General features: G+C 44.9%; 1 protein-coding gene across 1 annotated transcript in view; it reads right to left on the reverse strand.

Annotated features, from left to right (window-relative positions):
- The window catches only part of MTMR3 (myotubularin related protein 3), a gene marked incomplete at both ends in the record, with an annotated part of 70,587 nt that overhangs the window by 20,395 nt on the left and 35,257 nt on the right, over window positions 1-14,935 (reverse strand). Inside the window, 2 exons of the mRNA XM_080717790.1 lie at window positions 4,546-4,659; window positions 7,700-7,796. Coding sequence (XP_080573916.1) covers window positions 4,546-4,659; window positions 7,700-7,796 — 211 coding nt within the window. The remainder of the gene's footprint in view (window positions 1-4,545; window positions 4,660-7,699; window positions 7,797-14,935) is intronic.

The following is a 14,935-nucleotide window of genomic DNA, read 5'->3' on the forward strand; positions in this document are numbered from 1 at the left end:
AGGCGTGGTGGCACCTGCTTGTCATCTCAGCATTTGGGAGGCTGAGACTGGAGGATCATGGTTTACAGACAGCCTCAGCTACTTAGTGAGGCCCTCTGCAACTCAGTGAGACCCAGTTTCAAAATAAAGAATAAAAAATAGGACAGGGGGTATAGCTCGGAGGTCAAATGCCCCTGGGTTCCATCCTCAGACCCCCACACACAAAAAAATAGGGCTGGGAGTGTAACACGGAGGTAGAATACCCCTCAGTTTAATCTCTATTATCACTCACACACACAAAAACCCCAAAACTCTACCCTTTAAACGGGCAAATTTGAGCTTGGCATGATAGCACATGCCTGTAATCCTAGTACTTGATAGGCTGAGACAAGAGGATCACAAGTTAGAAACCACTCTTGGCAATTTAGTAAGACTCTCAGCAACTTAGTGAGACCCTGTTTCAAAACTTAAACTGGGCATGGCAGCACACACTTGTAACCCCAGTACTGGGGAGGCTGAAATAGGAGGATCTCAAGTTCGTAGCCTGCCTTAGTAATTTAGTGAGGACACACACACACACACACACACACACACACACACACACACACACACGGCTAAGGTGTACTTTGGAGCAGCATGTCCTCTGGATTCAACACCCAGTATCACACATATGCAACCCCCACAAAAAAACAAAAACAAAAACAAAAAAACAGGGTTCAGTCGGGAGTGGTAGTACATGCTTGTAATCCCAGTATGTAAGAGTCTGAGACAGGAGAATTACAGGCTGACAGCCAACCTCAGCAATTTGTGAGGCCCTCCACAACTCAGTAAGATCCTATTTCATAATAAAAAATAAAATAGGGCTACAGGGTATAGCTCAGAGGCAGAATGCCCCTGGGTTCCATCCCTAGTACTATACCAAAACAAAACACGGTGATTTTTTTTCTTGGTGGTACTGGGGGTGGAACCCAGAGGCTCTTCTACCTCCAGGCTATACTCCCAGACCTATTTTATATTTTATTTGGAAACAGGGTCTCACTAAGTTGCTGAGAGCCTCACTAAGTAGCTGAGGCTGGCTTCGAACCTGTGCGATCCTCCTGTCTCAGCCTCCCAAGCGCTGGGATTAAAAGCGTGCGCCACCATGCCCGGCTAAAAAAAAGGTGAATTTTATGTGGCATATCTCAATAAATTTTTTTAAAGTTATAAAGATAATCAGTTTACTGTAAAAGTCCGGCGTGGTGCCGTACTTGTAATCACAGTACTTGGCAGGCTAAGACAGGAGGATCATAGGTTCAAGACCAGCCTCAGCTACTTAGTGAGGCCCTGTTTCAAAATAAAGAATAAAAAATAAAGCTGGGGGTGTAGCTGTGGAGGTAGAATACCCCTGGATTCAATCCCCAGCACTGGGAAGAAAAAAAACCCTGGTAAGTAAAAAATTTAAATGCCTCCATTTTTTTTCCTTGGGGGTGGGGTGGGGATTGAACCTAGAGGCATTCTACTTCCAAAATAGGCCCCTAACCCAATTTTATTTATTTGGAAACAGGGTCTTACTAGATTTCTGAGAGTCTCACTACATTGCTGAGGCTGGCTTTGAACTGTAATCCTCCTTTCTCAGCTTCCCAAATACTGGGATTACAAATATGTGCCCACACCCGGCAGTAAATGTCTCCAATTCTATATCCCGGAGGAAATTGTTAAAATTGTTTTTAAAAACACAACATACACAAATACGTACATATGACATAGATGGAAGAGAAGAAAGGTTTGTTTTTAATCCTAAAGCTCATAAGTAATACATTAAATTTGGCAATAGTCAAATTCCACTGGAACTACCCGTTTGCTTACGGTTTTAAATTCTCCCTCACTGGGAGAGACGTAACTGAAAGTACCTGTGTATTGCCAACACGTTAGGCTCATAAGCTGAATGAAGCCAAACTAGAAATGAAACCTCACCGATTCTTAACATGCCTCCTTGCAAACAGGCCCTGGGCAACCACAGAGCCTCTGCAATGCTCGCCAGCACTGGGCGCGAGGCTCAGCAGATGGCACTCTTGAGCCTGGGTCCTGGGCTTTAAGGGCCACAGGTCTTGTAATAGCTAATGTAGACTGGGTTAATTTAGACTACATGAAAGGTGACTCAAAACACTACAGTTAAAATTCACTAAATAAAAGCAGTTCTACCACTTTAACAAGCAAACCAAGAAAAGTACAAAAGTTAGGATGTCCAAAGTAAGAGCCTCGCCTACTCTAGCACTGAACGCTTCATTTTACATAGTACCAGCTCTTCTAGCCATCGCTAACTCAGTTCAGCGGGATTCCTACAGGCCTCGAGGTTTCTAATGATCGCCACAGCAACGCACTACACATGTGTGCTCCTCTTTCGCACCATCTTGCTAAGTTAGAGCAACCACCTTCAGTTGTAAATCCAACTAAGCGTTCTCTCACCACAGTAGGAGAAAGCCCTCATCAGCCTCTGCTTCAGCGTGGTGCTGTCAAGTAACTGCTGCTAGCAACCTCAGGAACCACGGCGCAGGTCTACAGGCACCAAACTCCGTTAACGCGAGTCAGACTGCAGAGGTGTCCTGGTGCTTAGGCTGGCGGAGCAGGGCGATGGAGCGTCCCAGGTACTCTTCCAGCATGCCCCTTCCAAACGCCCACATATACAGCAACCCCGCCTGGCACTCAGACACAGTGTTCTGAGACAAAGACCAGTTTCAGAAAGCCTATCAGATTTTACGTACACTACACCATGAACTTTCATTTGTAATCTTTTTTTTTTTTTTTTTTGTGGGTCTGGGGATGGAACCCAGGGGCATTCGACCTCCGAGCTCCACCCCCCGCCCTATTTTTTTATTCTTTATTTTGAAACCAGGTGTCACTGAGTTGCAGAGGCCTCACTAAGTAGCTGGGGCTGTCTGTAAACTGCGATCCTCCGGTCTCAGCCTCCTGAATGCTGGGCTTACAAGCGTGTGCCACCACGCCTGGCTTATTTATAATCTTTTAAAAGATTTTCCCTGAAAAAAATTGCAAATAAAACTTTCCACTTATGTATATACTCCAGGGTGGGGTGGGGGGTGTTGGAACTCGTGCCTCTAAAGAAGCCTTCTCATTTTACTACGTTTTTCTTCGACCAGCGTTCACAGGCTTCCCTGGCAAAAGGGCAAATCCAGAGAGCCTCTTGGAAAACGACAGTGAGTCTCCCTCTGCTCACCCGGCCCGCCCTGCAAATGTCAGGCTGCTGATCTGACACAGCTGTCAGCCAGAGCAGCAGCAGCTGCTTCCCCATCCCTGTGGGGCTTCACCGAAAAGAATCACAGATCCCTTCCACTTCCACTGCTCGCCCAGCCCCGGGCCGACCTTACTACTTGAGTGATAGGTAAATTTGGTGACCTAGTTTCTGGGAGTGTCTGAAAACAAGAGTGATGAAAATAATGAAAATAGAGACTGAAAATTAATGGGTTCCACTGGACCAAAGCAAGTATCTTTCCTTCATCTCTCTCTATTCTAGGCAGGCCTTAGAATTTGCCTTTGGTAGGCTAAACAAACAAGTCGATACCTCTGTGGAATTTCACAAGAAAAGAAATCCCTTCCTGCAATCTCAATATTTCAGTGGAACGCCTCTTGCCATCAAAGAGTTTCTGATTAGACCAACCCAGGAAGAACCCAGAACACTTTGCAAAGTGGAAAAAATAAAATGAAAAATGCTAATATTACAAGGAGATAATAATTATAATGCCTCCTCAAAATTTTAATGTGCTCTGTAAGAACCGATAGTCACTGAGTTATAAAGCCAGTGCTCAGGGATACAATGTCCTTCACTACTGCTCGAAGCAGCAGCCCTGTGTTTATAGGCACCTGCTCAAAGGTCAACAGCACATCTGCAAAAGAAGTACTATTTTTCCTAGTCTACGCACTAGGAATAGGTTGGGGTCAGTGAAGGATCTTGAAATCGCAAGTCTAGCCATTTTTCTCTTTTTGGTGTGTGTGTGGTACTGAGGATTGAATCCGGGGGCATCCTACCTCCAAGCCACACCCCCAGCTCCTCCCTTTTTTTGGTACTGGGGATGGAACCCAGGGGCATTCTACCTCCAAGCTATACCCCCAGCCCAATTTTTTTAGTCTTTATTTTGAAACAGGGTCTCACTGAGTTGCAAAGGGCCTGAGTAGAGGCCGAGGCTGTCTGTGAACCTAGATCCTCCTGTCTCAGCTTCCCAAATGCTGGGATTGCAAGCATGCACCACCACACCGAGGTCCTTCTTATTTTATTTTGAAAACAGGGTCTCCCTCAGCTGCTGAGAGCCTTGCTAAGCTGCAGCGGCTGGCATGGAAGCTGTGATCCTACTGTCTCTTCCTGAATACTGGGATTATAGGCATGTGCTGTTACGCCCAGCTCTGGCCACTCTCCTATTAAGTTCTCCTCATCAAGCTAACTGGATGCAGCTAGCACCAGCTTATTACTGCAGAAACACTGTAGCAATACGGAAAGTTCTCCAAGCCCTTCCAGGTGAGCAGCAACAGAGATGGACCACACTCCCAGCTTGAGCTGGGGCCATCCAACTTACTTACCTGTAGACGACAGCTGGGATGCGCTTCCAGGACCTGAAGCTTGCTACACTTTCGAGTTCTTTGTCAGTGATCCAGGCAGGCACTATGAGCTCTTGTGGATAGCTCCCACATAACCTAGGATGAAGGAGAAGGGGTGGGAGGGAGGAGGGAGACACTAGGTGAGCCAGCAGAGGGACACTTGCCCTGCTATCACACGGCCAGGTAAAGGCAATGGGGGTGTCATCACTGGGTGTGCGTTTCCTTAGCTGACGTGAGTGCGGCCGTGGGGATCTGGCAGCCTAACTACCCATGTACAGAGGGAGGGTGAGGCGCAGGCTCCTTTTTCTCATGGTAATTCTCCGTTGTAATAAATGCACAGGTCACTTCTAGCCACGTGGGCATCCAGCCCTATTACAGAAAAGAGTCTGTCGCTTCCAACAGACCCTTAACTTAATCACCCAGACTTTTGTGTGTGTGTGTGTGGTACTGGAGGTGGAACCCAGGGACTTTTCTACCTCTGGGCTACACTCCCAGTCCTATTTTATATTTTATTTGGAAACAGGGTCTCACTCAGTTGCTGAGAGCTTCAGCTTCCCAAGCGCGGGGATTACAAGCGTGTGCTACCACGCCCAGCTCAATCATCCAGACTTTTGTTGAAGAAAATAAGGACAAAAGCTCCAATTTCAAGTTTCCAGAGACCTCTTAGGATTAATTTATACTTTGATATGAACCATTCCTGTTGTCCTAATTACAGGTAACAGGAGCAGCCATGAGTTAGAAACAATACCACGTCAGCCTATGTGTACACACAGGTCCTGAGCCAACTTAGGAACGTGAAGAAGCTATTAATCATAATTTCTACAAGAGAGACTTCAGAAGATACTTTCCTTGGGAGGAAAAACTTCCTCCATGAGGGAAGGTGCAGGCTGCATGCTAGTCAAGCTGGTGACCTGGGAAGCTATGCTTCCGATTTTCATATCAAGACAAATCTTTATCTTTGTGGGTTACCCAATATTCCCTCTAACAGTGAGGCTTGCCAACACACACACTCCATCATGAACACCCCTCTGCTCTAGCCCACTGCGTCAGAGAAAGAAGCAGAAAAAAACACACTGGCTTAGGAGCTGGGGTCTTAGCCACTGCGCCTTATCGTTCCTGATCCAAGTAACATACAAAACAGGTCTGGGAGTGCAGCCTTGTACGCAGAGGGTCCGGGGTCCATCCCCAGGACCGCAAGGATAAGCAAGGAAACCTGACCCGATTTCTCTCTCATTCTTCTTTTGTAGTAAAAATAATTTTTCAGTGCCCTGAAGACTGATTTTGAAGTGGAACTAGTAGACTCAAAGAAAAGTTAAATTTTAAAACCCATATTAAGCCGGGCGTGGTGGCGCAGCCTGTAATCCCTGCGCTTGGGAGGCGGAGACAGGAGGATCGCGCTGGCTGGCTCGGAGCCAGCCGCGCTGGCTCCGGAGACCCTGTTTCCAAATTAAAAAATGTAAAAATAGGTCTGGGAGTGTAGCCCGGAGGTAGAAGGGCTTCCAGGAACCCCAGTACCACCAAAATAAAATAAATAAATAAATTCCATATTAATTAGAAATTTAAAAAAAAGTTCAGCTTCAGTTTTTTGGTGGTACTAAGGATTGAACCCAGATGTGTTCTATGTCTGGGCTACATCACCAGCCAGCCTGTCCCTCCCCACCCCCACACTTTTATTTTAAAATAGTGTCTCACTAAGTTGCTGAGAGCCTTGCTAAATCGCTAAGGCTGGCCTTGAACCTGTGACCCTCTGGTCTAAACCTTCCAAGCACTGAGATTGCAGGCATGTGCCACCATGCCTGGCTTAACCCAAAGTTCTTTGACTCTCCAACTTCCTGAACATAACCCATTGCCTTATAGGCACAGGATGCCCCAGCAGCCAGCCCTCCGCGAGCACTAGCTGCTTACTTGTAGGAAGTGGCTATGGGCTCAGGAAGAGGAGGGACAGAGCCTATGTCAGGCTCACAGTCTGAGGCCCTCCCTTCCTCTGTCTTTACCCTATCTCTGCTGTGACTTGCCAGTGAGAACAGAGATGGCAGCCTGCAGATCCTGACTCTTCCCCAACACCCAGGCTCTTAACTCCTCAGCTGGGACCTGCGTTAAGAGCTATTGTACAGTAAGCAGCTGCATAGCTTTTCCAAGGGGGGGCGGATGAAAACACTCTGATGGCCAGATACAAGGAGACCAGGAAAATAGCTATCATATTTTGAGGCAGCTCAAGGGATTACACAATGATTAGGGCTGCAAGGAAATTTAAGAGGAGAAAAATATATTAATTTAAATCTCCTAGACAACTTTCTTTTGCTTTAGAGAAGCTAGGATCACCAAAATGACAGTAGTTAACTGCCTTCCCCCACCAAAAACACTTACATGCTTTAAGAAAATAAGTAATGACTACATTACTTAATAATGGTTACATTAATATTTGATGGGCAAGTGATCATAACTGTAGTTTTAGATCTACATATTAAAGAACAGAATATTACTTGTGTCTATCTCATTAGATTTGGAGTAAAATTAATAGTCATAAAAGTAGCTTCTAAATGTTTTCTCACTGCTTATGAGGTCACCGATCCCAGTCTTAATGTGATGCCAAGTGGTGGTGAGCAGTGGGAACTGCCTGCCTACAGGTAAACACAAATTATCTAGACATGCCCTCCAGGAAGGTTCCAGGCTGGGTGTGGTGGCGCACGCTTGTAAACCCAGTACTTGGGAGGCTGACACAAGAGGATCGTGGCTCGCAGGCAGCCTCAGCTACTTAATGAGGCCCTCTGCAACTTAGTGAGACACCATTTCAAAATAAAGACTAAAAAGTAGGGCTAGGGGTGCAGTTCAAAGGCAGACTGACCCTGGGTTCAATCCCCAGTACCACAAAAAAAAAAAAAAAAGGGAAGGTAGGTCGGTTCCAGGATCTTCAGGAGCTTATCAAGTAAGGATCACATTCCACGTGGCAGCAATGGGAACAAAAGGCCAAAAAAAAAAAAAAAAAAAAAACTTTGAAGATCATACATTTAGATTTTTAGATTGAATAAATAAAACTATTTTAAAGAAGTCTAGGTTCAAATGTTCTGCCATGAGAACTGGGGTTTTTGCAGAGGCGCTGGCTGTGAAACAGTCTAGAAGGACCTGCAGGACTTACTTGTATTTCTCATTGATGTTAGAAATCCTCCAAGCGTTGTTCATATCAAAACCCATTCGCTCCACTTCGTTCTTAAACCTTGACGTTACATGCTCCCCTAGGGGCAGAGACAGACAGCAGAAAGGGAGAAATGAATACCGTTTTGCAAAACGGGCGGGATAAAAGCATGCTTACCTTTGCTTCATTATATTGAAAAAAATTTAAAGTCAGAATTGTATAAACATACGTAGTTTGGGTTTAAAAAATATCCCTAGCAGGTTTAGACTATAAAGAAGAAATTAACTGTGATCAAGGGTTATGCTACCTCATCTAATCTCCATCATCAACTCTGAGGGCAACAAGCCGAGCTCACTTTACAAAGGACAGACAGGTTACCGTGGCGGTTCCTTCACAATTCCTCTTCCAAACCCACATTCGCTGTCACTACACCGGCCACTTTCCTACTTCTGCATGCAGACCATATACATCATAAATAAAATCAGTAAGATCACCAGGAGTAATGTAGATCTACAATTCCTCTTTGAAACCCATTGGATCAGATTTCAGAATCTGAGAGTTTCCTGGACTTTAGAAAGGTAAGACTGGGCTGGGCGTGGTGCGCACGCTTGTCATCCTCGCGCTTGGGAGGCGGAGACAGGAGGATCGCGCTGGTTTGGAGCCAGCCGGGCTGGCTTAAGAGACCCTGTTTCCACATAAAAGGGTAAAAAAATAGGTCTGTGAGTGTAGCCTGTGGGAGTGTATCCCGGAGGTAGAAGGGATACACTTCTACCTCCAGGAACCCCAGTACCACCCCCCCCCCAAAAAAAAGGTAAGACTGGCATATATTCTATTAGGCTTACAATCTCAACAGGGATTACTTAATCATTTATTTTTCTTTAGTGAAATATATGGATAGTTCACACCAACTGGGATACAGATAAATAAAGCAATAAAAAGCCTCGTGTCAGCTCCAATCAGAGGAGGTCAAGCTACCAAACAGGGTAAAAAAAAAAAAAAAAATCCGTTTGGTTGGTTTCAGGGCCCTGGTGGTCATGGAATCCTAAGTGCCAGAACAGGCACCCGGCAGACACCAGGCTACTGGCTGGAGTGTGGCGCAGCTGGATGCACATCCACGCCCACAGGCCTGGCACAAGCAAGTCTAAAATACTTCCTTCCTTGAAAACAGTCCTGTGGCAATACTTTTATTAAAACAAAAGTAAAAACATTAAGCAGACCTTTAACATATACGACATGGTGTTACAGGTTGTAAAAAAAATGCTGGTGGGGACTGGAAGAATCCCAACAAATGAAAGCACAAAACAGACTGCTATGGCGACCAGAAGGGAGCATTCTTCTCTCTGGGAGAAGAGCTACGGAACGGGAAATAGCAATTACTTGAGTGAAAGCACAATTCTGTAAAACCACTTCCCACTTAAACTGCTTTTCTTGAGCTGAAGCTAGGTATTATATGTTTCCTGAAGGAGAACTATAAAAAGATGAGGTTCAGAGATGCAGAAAGAAATAACAGTTGAGTCTTTCCCATTTGGAAACCCTTTAGAAGCAATGTAGGAGGCTTCGCCGAGTGGGGAGGGGCATCTGAACGGAGGTGCCATCTGTCTACAAGTGGTAAGGAATAGTGACCATCGAGAACACTAAACGGAGCCAAGCATGGCGGCACTCTCCTGTAATCCCAGTATTTGGAAGGCAGAGACAGGAAGACTGCAGGTTCGAGGACAGCCTCGCTTTAGGAAGATCCTGGTTCAAAATAAAGAACAAAAGGACTGAGGGTATAGCTTGGGGGTTGGATGCCCTGGGTTCCATCCCCAGTAACAGAACAAAACACCCCCCCCAAAAAAAACGAAACAGTTCTTTTAATAAGTGAAATAAAAAATCGAAGGCGATAAAGCTGTGGTAACTTCCAAGTTCATTAATAAAAGTAAAGGCATTTCTCCCTGCTCCCAATGCAGTAACATGGTTTTGCTTTTACTAACGGTCTCCTATCTTAATATTTTTATCTTAGGATAAACAGATATTCTAAAGGATTTATTTAAAAATAATCACTGGCAAAGTAACAATTACAACCACCACCAGAAGCAATCTGCTACAAATACCTAATATTGAAAGAAGGGGTTAGAACCACCATCCAGAGTATAAAATTCTGAGCCATGCAAAGAGGAATACATATTGAAGTAACAGCCAGAGAATCTGTTAGTTTACACTCCTTGAGAACAGGGAGTTGAGTCTGATTATTTTTGTGTCCTCTAAAACAATGACTTCAAAAACTTTAAAACTGACCATTATAACCCACAATATGAATTATATTTTCTATCGCAATACAATATATTGTTTTATTTTCTACTTTTGGTACTAGGGATTGAATTTAGGGGCATGATACCTCCAAGCCACACATACCCAGCCCTTTATTTTGAAAGTGTCTCAATAAGTTTCTGAGGTTGTCCTCAAACCTGCAACTCTCCTGTCTCAGTTTTCCAAGTACTGAAATTATAGGCATGTACCACCATGCTTGGCATGTATATATATCTTTTTTTTTTTTTGGGGGGGGGTGGTACTGGGATTCCTAGAAACTCTTCTACTTCTGGGCTACAATCCCAGACCTATTTTTATACTTTTTAAAATTTGGAAACAGGGTCTCCTAAGCCAGCACTGCTGGCTTCGAACCTGCACGGTCCTCCTGTCTCCGCCTCCCAAGCGCGGGGATTACAAGCGTGCGCCACCACGCCCGGCATATTTTTTTTTTCCAGTACTGGTGATTGAACCCAGGGGCATTCTACCTCCAAGGTCCACCCCCAGCCCTATATTTTATTCTTTATCTTGAAACGTCTCCCTGAGTTGCAGAAGACCTAAGTAGCTGAGGCTGGCCACGAACCACAATCCTCTTGTCTCAGCCTCCTAAATGCTGTGATTATAAGCGTGCACCACCATACCTGGCCTCCTGGCTTATATTTTTAACAGCATTTCACAAGAAAATACTCACTCTGAGTGTGTATTGTAATGAATAAGAATAGGAAATATCAAAATGCATTTCTTTATTTTGTGCTGTGGGAGGAGGGGCTGGACCCAGGTGAGACTATCTCCGGCTATACCCCCAGTCCTATTTCTTTTCTTTCTTTTTTTTTTTTTTTTAAAGGCCTAAAGCCTGGTGAGGTGGCACATGCTTGTAATCCCAGTACTTGGGAGTCCGAAGCAGAATGATCTGGGTTCGCAGCCAACCTCAGATACTTAAGTGAGGCTCTCCGCAACTAGTGAGACCCTATTTCAAAATAAAGAATAAGAAATAGGACTGAAGTACAGCTTGGAGGTAAAATGCCCCTGGTTTCAATCCTTAGCAACACACACACACAATAAATAAATAATAAATAAATAAATAAATAAATAAATAAATAAATAAAGTAAGTAAGTACCAGGGCCTAAGTAGCTGAAGCTGGCTGCAAACCTGTGATCTTCCAGTCTCAGCCTCCCAAGTACTGGGATTATAAGCATGCACCACCATACCCAGCTTCCTAATTCATTTCTTTAAAATTTGATTTCAGAATAGGCCTTGAGTTTTAAAATCATATTTGCCTTTAAAAAAAAACTCCTAAAATCAGTAAGAAGGTGAGGTGCTGAGTACTGAATTGTATTTGTATAAATTATGTATGTATGTATGTATGTATGTATGTATGTATGTATGTATATTGGTGGTACTGGGGCGGAACCCAAGGGCTTTTCTACATCTGGGCTACATTTCCCAGACCTATTTTATAATTTATTTGGAAACAGGGTCTCACTAAGTTGCTGAGAGCCTCACTAAGTAGCTGAGGCTGGCTTCGAACCTGTGCGATCCTCTTGTCTCAGCCTCCCAAGTGCTGAGATTATAAGTGTGTGCTTGTAATCCCAGCATTTGGGAGGCCCGAGACAGGAGAATCACAGTTCATGGACAGTCTCAGCTACTTAATGAGGGCCTTTGCAATGCAATGAAACCCTGGTTTTTTTTTTTTTTTTTTTTTTTTTTTTTTTTTTGTGGTACTGGGGTTCCTGGAAGCCCTTCTATCTCCGGGCTACACTCCCAGACCTATTTTTATATATATATTTTTTATTTGGAAACAGGGTCTCTTAAGCCAGCGCGGCTGGCTTCAAACCAGCGCGATCCTCCTATCTCCGCCTCCCAAGTGCAGGGATTACAAGCATGCGCCACCACGCCCGGCTCTGAGACCCTGTTTTAAATAAAGAATAAAGAAGTGGGGGTGGGGGTGTAGCTCGGAGGTAAAATACCCCTGGGTTCCATACCCAGTACCTCAACAACAAAACAAAACAAAACACAGTACTTTAAAAATATCTAGCAGCAAGCCAGGCGTGGTGGTGCACGCTTGTAATCCCTATGCTTGGGAGGCGGAGACAGGAGGATTGCGCTGGTTTAAGAGACCCTGTTTCCACATAAAAGGGTAAAAAAAAAAAAAAAGGTCTGAGAGTGTAGCCCGTGGGAGTGTACCCCGAGGTAGAAGGGCTTCCAGGAACCCCAGTGCCACAAAAAAAAAAAAAAAGGTCTGGGAGTGTAGCCCGTGGGAGTGTACCCCAAGGTAGAAGGGCTTCCAGGAACCCCAGTGCCACAAAAAAAAAAAAAAAAAAAAATCTAGCAGCATTATATTAGCCATAAGGATTTTCTTTGGCTTTGTTTTTCCATTTCAATTTTTCCTGTGTGCCTCCTCTACCCCCAAATGGAATCTTTTTTCAATGCTTAGTATTTCTTGTACTATGATTATAAGCAGCAGGAAACTTAAAAAAAAAAAAAAAAGAGATCCTTCTATCATAACCACAAGGTCAATCTATAATCCTTTAAAAAAAATTCCCCCCAAAATGTCTACTTCCTTGACTCTATTTATGCTCACACTGTACTAAGAGCCCAAAGGCCTGGCAAGGAAAAGAGACCCTGTCCAGCAGGCGAGGAAGCAGTTCAGTACCAGAGTGAGGAGTGAGAACTCAGCCCCGCACAACTTTTCAAACAGGGAGAGCAGATGCATTCTTTTCCCTGTAAAAAGGTCCCGATGAGTCCTCTACGCATACGCTTCCTGTACTTCATACGTTCAAGCCCAGGTGAGACCCAGAGTCATCTGCTATTTGTGGACAAACGAGATGCACTTATGGGCATTTCCTGAAGAAGTCAGAGAGGCAGGCCTGATGCCAACCCCCGAGCCGCCCGCGAGACCTCCACGGACTCATGCTCTAGAACAAGCATCACCATGCTTGGAGCAATGAGGAACAGGAAGCTGAGGACACAGGAGAGACAAGATGTGTGCCGTGCGTCCATTTTGGTTTAGCGCGTGAGACAGGGCAAAGGGCAGAGTCAAGAGTCGAGCCAGAGCGGGCGTGGTGGCGCAGCCTTGCAATCCCAGTGCTCGGGAGGCTGAGACAGGAGGATCACAGGTTGGTGAGGCCTCTGCAACTTAGTGAGACCCTGTTCAAAATGAAGAATAACAAAAAAGGGCTGGGGATGTAGCTTAGAGGTAGAATGCTCCTGGGTTCAATACCCAGTACCACAAAAGAAAAAAGAAAAAAAAAAGGTTGAGCCAAGGCTTTTGCATCTCACCAGTGAACTCCAGCAGAACTGTCGAGACCGCAGGATGATTAAAACCTGGAGCCATGGCCACAGGAGAGCTGGCCTAACTAGAGTTTATACTGATTCCAGTCATGTGTAGTGTTTCCTTTTCCTGCTCTCTTCTCCATTCTACTCCTTAAGGATAGGTGGAAAGACCCCAGAAGAGGCACTATTAACTGGGGATATCGACTCCCTCCCCTCAGAGTCCATGCCTGCGATTTCACATTGGAGCAGATTCTACAAAGCCATTACTCTGAAAAATCTCAAGCGTTGTCTCGCCCTTCAGATGACTCACAAGAATGTGGTCGTGTGGTATGCTCCTATTTGGTGAGTAATGAAGGCTGCAGCCACCACCAACACTCAAGATACTGGGTAGAGGCAGAAGAACAAGGCTCAATGCCTTTAAAAATACTACCGTGGTGCTTTTGTGTGTGTGTGTGTGTGTGTGTGGTACTGGGGGTTGGAACCCAGGGGCTTTCTACCTCTGGGCCACACTCCCAGACCTATTTTATACTTTATTTGGAAGCAGGGTCTCACTAAGTTGCCGGGAGCCTCACTCAGTAGCTGAGGCTGGCTTCGAACCCGTGCGATCCTCCTGTCTCAGCCTCCCAAGCGCGGGGATTACAAGCGTGCGCCACCACGTCTGGCTTACCTTGGTGCTTTAAAAAAAATTTTAAAGTGAGTTTTCCTTCTGTATTCCACAGTAAAAATATGAGGAAAAGTCCACATATTTACATACACTGAAGTCACTAAACTATAGAAGATTCCATGGGGTGGGGTTAACTTCTGTGTATCTTGAAGAAACCAAATGCAACTTTTACTCAGAGAATTCCAACCACTTCGGCTATGATGGCATTGCCTTGTAGTTGCATACTTTTCAAAGGGTTTTCATAAGCAAGGCAGATAGAAAGCCTCAAGTATTTACTGCATTGAACTCGGCAGCACTGCTAAGATTTGATCTTCAGGATACCCAGTCACGTTAATTTGGGCAGGAGGAACATGAATGTCTGGGAATAAACAATCTGAAGAACAAAGGAGACCAAAGCGCACCGAGGGGAAATGGCTGGCCTGGTATTTTTTTTTGAACCTCTATTCCTTTGGCTCCTAAAACAGACACAAACCAATTTTGCCTGTTTGATGAGGTCATAAAAATCAAACAAAAGTATGTATCGAAAAAGAAAAGTGTGTTTTAAAATAAGCTAATGCAGCAGGGGGTGGTGGCACATGCTTTTAATCCCAGCACTTGGGAGGCTGAGATTCACAGGTTCATAGCCAGCCTCAGAACTTCGTGAAGAAGCCTCCACAATTTAGTGAGACTTTGTTTCAAAATAATGAATAACTGGAGAACATTATGCTAAGTGAGATCAGTCACAAAAAATAAGAAATGGGATGCTCTCCCTCTTATGTAGAAGCTAGGGAGAACACGGGTCATAGGAGGAGCTCCACACGAAGGACACACTACGGATGAGGGGACCTGAGTGGAATGGAACGGGGGAGGGGGATTTGCTAATGTACATGATGCGCAGTAACGAACACATCAAAGTTCATCACTAGGCCAAACACGGGGAGGAGAGAAGGGGAGGAAACGGGGTGGAACTGGACAAGGGCTAACTGGGTGATGCATGCCTATACTATCTTGTACTCCACTAACATGTATGACTACA

This window comes from Muscardinus avellanarius (genome assembly GCF_963383645.1).
Source record: "Muscardinus avellanarius genome assembly, chromosome: 21".
Classification (NCBI taxonomy): domain Eukaryota; kingdom Metazoa; phylum Chordata; class Mammalia; order Rodentia; family Gliridae; genus Muscardinus; species Muscardinus avellanarius.